Genomic DNA, 8,036 nt, shown 5'->3' on the forward strand with positions numbered 1-8,036 from the left:
GCACTGCAATAGATCACAACACCTATAACATTAACAAGGTAAACATGGTAGCCAAAGTAATTAAGTTTTGGAAATGTAAAAGGTCAATGAATGAAATTTGTGGAGTTGTTCTAAACGTCGATGCCATCTGTGAAGGGGATAAGCACATGCACATCAGCTTCGTGTTCGACTTCTGCGCCGGGCCGGGGCCACTTGTGTGCTGTGGACATCACATTGCCAGTTTGTTCGTTACCGGGCTACATTGTCCTAGACTCCTAGTACTGGCTCATGCATGCATACGTGCTCGCTTTCGTAATCCATGCAATGCAAAAGAACCGGTCGAAAAGTCTCCGCGCACGAATTTCCCTAGTTAAGTCAAAACGGCATCATCTGCTAGCGCGCTAGTAGTAGTAGTAATTAATACTCCTAAAAAAGGTCAGGAAAAAGACCGGTGCCTGGAAACTGGCCTGCTAGCTTTTGGGCTTTTGGCTTGCGTCACGCACGCGGGAGCTCAAACATTTGCTTGAGACGCTGGGAACTGGGGGGATGCATGACGGCGACGAACGGACGGATTAAAGCCAAACGGATTTACTATGTTATTGGAGTCTTTGACACAACCACACACGTCTGTCACACATATTACTGTCGCGAAGAAAAAGAGCTGCAGATACAGTACCAGTAGTTGTAGTATCTTCTTGATTTAACTTGGGACCGAAGAAACAGCCAGAGCCAGCCGGCCCGGATCAGCTAAAAATGTGAATCTTCTTGATGATTAATTGCATAGTCAGCATAGATGTAGGTTCGTTATATACCCACGTTCATATATCGGTAGCCAAATTGATCACCGCCCTGCAACCTTCGATAATCTTAGGTGTGCCAAATACTAGCCCTAACTTTAATTTTACAGCACCCAACCCAACCATTCGCTGTAAGCTGCAACACCTGCCTGCTGTTCGTTGAAAACTTGCATGGAGTTCCTTGACCTTGACTCGTTCCAGCCTCGATTGATCTCCAGCAGGTGACTAATTAAACGAATTAAACTAGCAACCCCGGCCCGCAGATGTCGCCGTCGTGCCAGTTCCCGGTGACGCTCGGACGACGTCGTCGTCGTCACATACTCACACACGCTAGCTAGCTTGCGCGCCACCGCGGCGAGAGGCGGTAGTAGCTATGCTAGGCTACGTACGCCAATCAACTCACGCTAACGGAGGAGGAGGCCGGGCGCCGTCTCAGGGCACGCGGCTTCTGGAGCCACATTGTCGCCGGCGAAAAAAAAACGCTGCTAGAACGTGGACGAGTTGCTAAGCTAGCTAGACAAGACAATCATTCGACGAAGCTATCGACCGGACCGGCCGGCGGGGAAGTTTAGGTACCGACTGGTGGCGGCATGACGAACGAAACATGCATATGCATTCGTCCCCTCGTCGTCGTTGGCAGCTCTCGCTCCTCTATAAATACCAGCGCCATCCGCTTCAGATGAGCATCGATCCCAGCAACGCACGGAGCGTACGTACATTGCAGTAGCTAGCTATAGCTGGCCGGCCATCCCCTCTCGCTCGCTGCTAAACACGTTCCAGCTTGTTTGCTCAGAGAAACAGCGCGCGCGCACACACACACACATCATCATCATCGATTCATCGTACACAGGATCAGAGAGCTTAATTAGTTCTAGCTCTGCTGCATGCCCCTTCGACAACGTCCGACGATGGGCGGCGGCGGCGGCGGTGTAGCTAAGATGCCGGCAGGCCAGCTCTGGTTATTACTGCTAGGCGTGTTGTTGTTAGCATTTGGAGTCCCAGCCCAGGCCTCCAGGAATACTCACTACGACTTCGTTGTAAGTTGATCGATCTCGACGATATATCTCAATATCTCATTTCGACTTTATATTACCGGCCAATTTAATTTCAGAGACGCAGGCAGTTACCTGAGAACGTTAGTGCTAGCTTGCGGGCACCTTACAAATAATCAGCCGCTGTACATGCGTGTTCTAGTTTTCAAATAAATGTCTAGCTACTAGGTTGATGTGATTCATGTTTGCATGGCTTCAGAACATTTGAATTCAAGTGTCTAGCTAGGTCTAGGTACGTAGTCTATCTGATTGGTTGCCCGTATCGCTTTATTCTGGTCCTCTGCGTGCATTGACTTTGATTAAGCGTGTGTTTGGTTACCCGCACGTGGAAGGTGCGGATTGTACGAGCCGATGCAAAACAAGCCATTTAGAGGCCAATTGACTGCATCCGCTCGTACCGCCGAAATGCCGGTATCTGGCCAGCCAGGCTCAGGACAGCCTGTAGCTACGGACACACTTAACCAATCAGGGCCAGTATGAACCGTTGGATGCTCTGCATGAGCATGATGGAGTAAGTAGAACTAGCTAGCTGTACTGTACTGTATCCCGACAGGCACAGCCACAGATGATTGACTTCTTACTTGCTTGTACGTCTAGCTATAAACCGTATTAATTAGTTAGGTATATTTGCTAAGCATAGAAACTACGGGAAACCACACTTTTCCCGTTTCCCCATCATCGTCATCACTTGAGAAAAAAAATCTAGCAACGATGTGACACGTCTTATTAGATAGCGCTGCTTGTTAATCTTTTTCCATTCCAGCTATCTAGCTATGCTCCTTGACGCGCACTGCTACGTGCTACAATATATACATACATACATAATATATGTATGTGTATACATGATTTTAATATATGTAGAGAAGGAGGACGACGACGTCTAAATATAACGCCGGTGTGGGGTGTGTGATATATATATATTTTGCAGATAACTGAGACGAAGGTCACCCGACTATGCCATGAGAAGACCATCCTGGCCGTGAACGGGCAGTTCCCGGGGCCGACCATCTACGCGCGCAAGGACGACGTGGTCATCGTCAACGTGTACAACCAGGGCTACAAGAACATCACCCTCCACTGGCACGGCGTGGACCAGCCGCGGAACCCGTGGTCCGATGGCCCGGAGTACATCACGCAGTGCCCCATCCAGCCCGGCGCCAACTTCACCTACAAGATCATCTTCACCGAGGAGGAAGGCACGCTGTGGTGGCACGCGCACAGCGAATTCGACCGCGCCACCGTGCACGGCGCCATCGTCATCCACCCCAAGCGCGGCACCGTCTACCCCTACCCCAAGCCGCACAAGGAGATGCCCATCATCCTCGGCGAGTGGTGGAACGCGGACGTGGAGCAGATCCTCCTCGAGTCCCAGCGGACCGGCGGCGACGTCAACATTTCGGACGCCAACACCATCAACGGCCAGCCCGGCGACTTCGCCCCGTGCTCCAAGGAGGACACCTTCAAGATGTCCGTGGAGCACGGCAAGACGTACCTGCTCCGGGTCATCAACGCGGGGCTCACCAACGAGATGTTCTTCGCCGTCGCCGGGCACCGCCTCACGGTGGTCGGCACCGACGGCCGCTACCTCAGGCCGTTCACCGTCGACTACATCCTCATCTCCCCCGGACAGACCATGAACATGCTCCTCGAGGCCAACTGCGCCACCGACGGCTCAGCCAACAGCCGCTACTACATGGCTGCGAGGCCGTTCTTCACCAACACGGCAGTCAATGTCGACGACAAAAACACCACGGCCATTCTGGAGTACACGGACGCGCCACCCTCCGCGGGGCCACCGGACTCCCCCGACCTGCCGGCCATGGACGACATCGCCGCGGCGACGGCGTACACGGCGCAGCTCCGGTCCCTGGTCACCAAGGAGCATCCGATCGACGTGCCGATGGAGGTGGACGAGCACATGCTCGTGACGATCTCCGTCAACACGATCCCCTGCGAGCCCAACAAGACGTGCGCCGGCCCCGGAAACAACCGCCTCGCCGCGAGCCTGAACAACGTCAGCTTCATGAACCCGACCATCGACATCCTCGACGCCTACTACGACTCCATCAGCGGCGTGTACGAGCCGGACTTCCCCAACAAGCCGCCCTTCTTCTTCAACTTCACCGCTCCCAACCCGCCACAGGACCTCTGGTTCACGAAGCGGGGCACCAAGGTGAAGGTGGTGGAGTACGGCACCGTCCTGGAGGTGGTGTTCCAGGACACGGCCATCCTCGGCGCCGAGAGCCACCCCATGCACCTGCACGGCTTCAGCTTCTACGTGGTGGGCCGAGGCTTCGGTAACTTCGACAAGGACAAGGACCCCGCCACGTACAACCTGGTCGACCCGCCGTACCAGAACACCGTCTCCGTGCCCACGGGCGGTTGGGCTGCAATGCGCTTCCGAGCGGCAAATCCTGGTGAGTACTTTATTTACTAAATTAATTAAAATTTGGGCAACAATATATATATATATATATATATATATATTGTTCTATGGATTTTATTTTCTTATATATGTGTGCTGTTTTTTCTTATATTTTTTTAGGTGTGTGGTTTATGCATTGCCACTTTGATCGTCACACGGTGTGGGGCATGGACACTGTGTTCATTGTGAAAAATGGCAAGGGCCCGGACGCTCAGATGATGCCACGTCCCCCTAACATGCCCAAGTGCTGAGAAAACAAGGGCACGAGCTACGACTGCTCGGGTTGCATGCAAGGCGCTCGATCAAACCAGCTAATCTTAGTTGATTGGTTGATTTAATTATTTGTGGTACATATTTTAAGTAGAACGGTTCTTCAAATAAAACGGCCAGTTGAGATGTAATTAGTGTCATTTGTGTTCTTTTCTCTTTTTATTCATTTGATTGTAAGAGAAAAACAAATTCATTATATTTATTATTTGTGTCGGTCTACTGCTAGTTCAATCTCCAAGTGTAATTAAACAATGTATGTCAAATCATGTATCTAGTGAAAATTCAATATAAATGCGTGCTTCATATGTGTATTTATTTATTTTTTCCATGATAAGATCATTGACTATTTAGAGAAATATTGTTTGATACAACATCGTTTAAATACTCCTTTACTTGCTTTCTGATTCTCAATTATATCAAATTGGTCACAATTGCTTATTCACTAATGTTGGTGTTATGATCTTTAAAATAAGTGATGGTTTCGTTGCATTTAATACTGTATTAACGGTAAAACTTTGTCTAGTACATTTTTCGAATAATGATATTATTGAACTTAATGCATGCTTAATTGCTAAAACCAACATGAGTTGGTTAAGGCACCACCGACTAGCATATGTTGAGATGAGAAATCTTCATAAGCTTCTAAGTAGAGATGGCAACGGGTACAAACCCGCTGGGTTTTGCCGTCCCAAACCCATACCCTGAAAAATATCTATGCTCATTAAAAAACCCGTACCCACGACGAGTTTGAGATTTTGCCCAAACCCGTACCCATCGAGTTAGCGGGTACCCATGGGTTACCCGCGGGTTTCATCTCCAATATACTTGTTCTTCTCATAATCAATAAGTATCGTAATGATTAATGGTATCATGATCCAAAATCTATGTAATGAACAACGAGTTCATGATTTGGTATAAAAATTATTAGTAGAGAGAATGGAATACAAATAATAAGTTGTATAATTAAGTGACCTTGCACTAAGTTATCCATCCACCACATATATAACGCTAGTAAAAAATATAATAGCAAGCAAGCAACACTCTCACCGACTACTGATACATTCACCAATTGATAAAAATTATGAAGTAAATAAGGAATAACAAGTTTGTTGTTCGTTTATAAAATAAAATGACAATATGCACTAGGTTTGGTCGGGTTTAAAAAACCCACGGGTTCACGGGTTTGGGTACTATAGGAACAAACCCGTACTCATAAACCCGCCGGGTATAGATTTATGCCCATTAACAAATCCATGGGTATGAAAATTGACCCAAACCCGTACCCTAATGGGGTAAAAACCCATCGGGTTTCGGGTACCCATTGTCATCTCTACTTCTAAAGGGGAATATGTTTTAGGACCAACCAATGTTTTCTTAAGAAAGACAAACCATGTGGAGTATGTCAAGCAGGAAAATAGGTTGAAAAAATCATCACACAAAGAACATCATGACAACATCAATATCATTGGAGCTTCTACACATGGATCTATTTGACCTCGTTGCTTATATAAGAATTGGCGGGAGTAAGTATTGTCTTCTTACTGTTGATGACTATACACACTTCACTTGTGTATTCTCTTTGTAGGACAAAAGCAAGACCCAAGAGACCTTAAAGAGATCCTTAAGAAGAGTTCAAAATGAGTTCGACTTTATAATCAAGAAGATAAGAAGCGACAATGGCACGAAGTTCAAGAACACACAAATCAAAGTATTCCTAGAGGAGGAAGGAATCAAGCATGAGTTTTCATCTCCATGTTCACCACAACAAAATGGAGTGGTGCAAAGGAAGAATAGAACCTTGATCAATATGGTGAGGACCATGTTTGAAGAGTATAAGACGTTAGGTCGTTTTTGGATTGAAGCGGTCAACATGGCTTACCATGCCATCAACCGATTGTATCTTCCCCAACTCCTTAAGAAGACTCACATGAACTCCTAACCGGTAACAAATCCAATACTTTATATTTTAAAGTATTTGGAAGCAAATGTTACATTTTGGTAAAAGGGCTAGAAATTCTAAATTTGCTCCTAATTTGTAGAAGGGTTTTGTTGGTACCCTGAAACAGGGGTACCCCATACTACAGTGTGAAGGCACGGTGCCCGCGCGGCTATCTCTAGTCGCGTGGAGGACAGCACCCGACTCCACCACGTGGACGGCTCCAGGGCCGCCACGTGGCCTGAGAAGACTATGTACACCAAGGTATAAACAGTGGGTCCGGACTCCCGCAGGAAAGTGTCGGACCCCTGTATACACAGACTGGACCTCCGGGCGAGGTCCAGGACCTCCACGGGTACAAACCGGACCCCTGGGATGGGTCCCGGACCCCTCGGTATGGCAATGACAGGCCAACATGAATACGACGCAGCGGTCATATTGAACGACGTGAAACCATCAGTTGCCAAGTCGATACGAACGTTTCCTGCATCGCTGGCAAAATCTGGATCAAAGTTGTCAAGAGCCTTCCATGCATCACCATCTGACGGGTGCACCATTAACCCATCTTGTCTGTCCGTACAATCTTTATGCCACCTCATGTGCATAGCGGTCTTCCTCGAGAGAAACAAACGTTTCACTCTAGGAGTGAGAGGCATGTACCGAAGCTGTTTATGTGCAACCTTTGTCACCACCTTCTCCCCATCTTCATTTACAAGCTCCACGTACCTCGACTTCCCACATTTTAAGCATTTCTGCTCTCTGCCATGTTCCTTCAAAAAAAGCATACAGTTGTCCTAGCAAACATCAATCTTCTCATACTCCATACCAAGACCTTCAAGCAATTTCTTGGACTGGTACATGTCTTTGGGCATCTTGTGACCCGTAGGAAGAACCACGCTAATCAAATCCACAAGCTCCTTGTAACAATTAATTGAAAATGCAAACTTGGACTTGATTGACATCAGCCGAGTCACGAATTCGAGGACGGTCACGTCAGTGTGCCCATGAAGAGGCTCTTCTGACGCTTTGAGTAGGTCGAAGAACTTCTAAACCTACGGTGTAGGTGAATCATGATGATCTGGTGCCAGTTCAGGCTGCAGATCCTCAAGCATCTGGTCCATCCTATCAACATCATCTTTACCATCATCAACTTCTACTTCTGTTGCTCGTTCAACATCTTCACCATGGAGATACCAGACCTTATAGCCTGGCACGAAACCATGTGAGCACAGGTGTAGTGTGACCTGCCTCTTGGTGTGGCTCGTCATATTTCTACATTTATTGCATGGACACCTAATATTATCTATTTGTGACAAAGCAGCTGCATGGTCCAGAAACATTTGCGTCTTGGCAAACCATTCACTTGTGTGACACCCACCCTTCTTGAAACCTTCATACATCCAATCACGTCTATCACCCATTATTGCGGCTGTGTGTACGAGTAAAGAGTGTGTGTGAGACAATCACGTTTCTACACGTCACACATACATTTATAGGTAAGTAGTACAACTATATATATACATAAATAATTATATATATACATAAATAACATCAAATTTATCAATATCGAAACCTTC

The 8,036-nt window shown here is 47.4% G+C and overlaps 1 protein-coding gene across 1 annotated transcript; it reads left to right on the forward strand.

Moving 5' to 3' along the window:
- Positions 1-1,476: 1,476 nt before the first annotated feature.
- LOC732839 (laccase-like) lies at positions 1,477-4,825 on the forward strand. Its single transcript, NM_001112445.2, has 3 exons — positions 1,477-1,813; positions 2,757-4,245; positions 4,374-4,825. The coding sequence occupies exons 1-3, from the start codon at positions 1,661-1,663 to the stop codon at positions 4,502-4,504; spliced, it is 1,773 nt and encodes a 590-aa protein (NP_001105915.2). The 5' UTR covers positions 1,477-1,660; the 3' UTR covers positions 4,505-4,825.
- The last annotated feature ends 3,211 nt before the right edge of the window (positions 4,826-8,036 follow it).

The sequence above is a fragment of the Zea mays genome, chromosome 4 (assembly GCF_902167145.1).
Source record: "Zea mays cultivar B73 chromosome 4, Zm-B73-REFERENCE-NAM-5.0, whole genome shotgun sequence".
Classification (NCBI taxonomy): domain Eukaryota; kingdom Viridiplantae; phylum Streptophyta; class Magnoliopsida; order Poales; family Poaceae; genus Zea; species Zea mays.

Coding starts and splice junctions, on each gene's coding strand:
- LOC732839 (NM_001112445.2), top strand. CDS start 1,661: ATGCCCCTTCGACAACGTCCGACGATGGGCGGCGGCGGCGGCGGTGTA. Junction 1,814..2,756: donor ATACTCACTACGACTTCGTT/GTAAGTTGATCG, acceptor TATATTTTGCAG/ATAACTGAGACGAAGGTCAC. Junction 4,246..4,373: donor CTTCCGAGCGGCAAATCCTG/GTGAGTACTTTA, acceptor ATATTTTTTTAG/GTGTGTGGTTTATGCATTGC.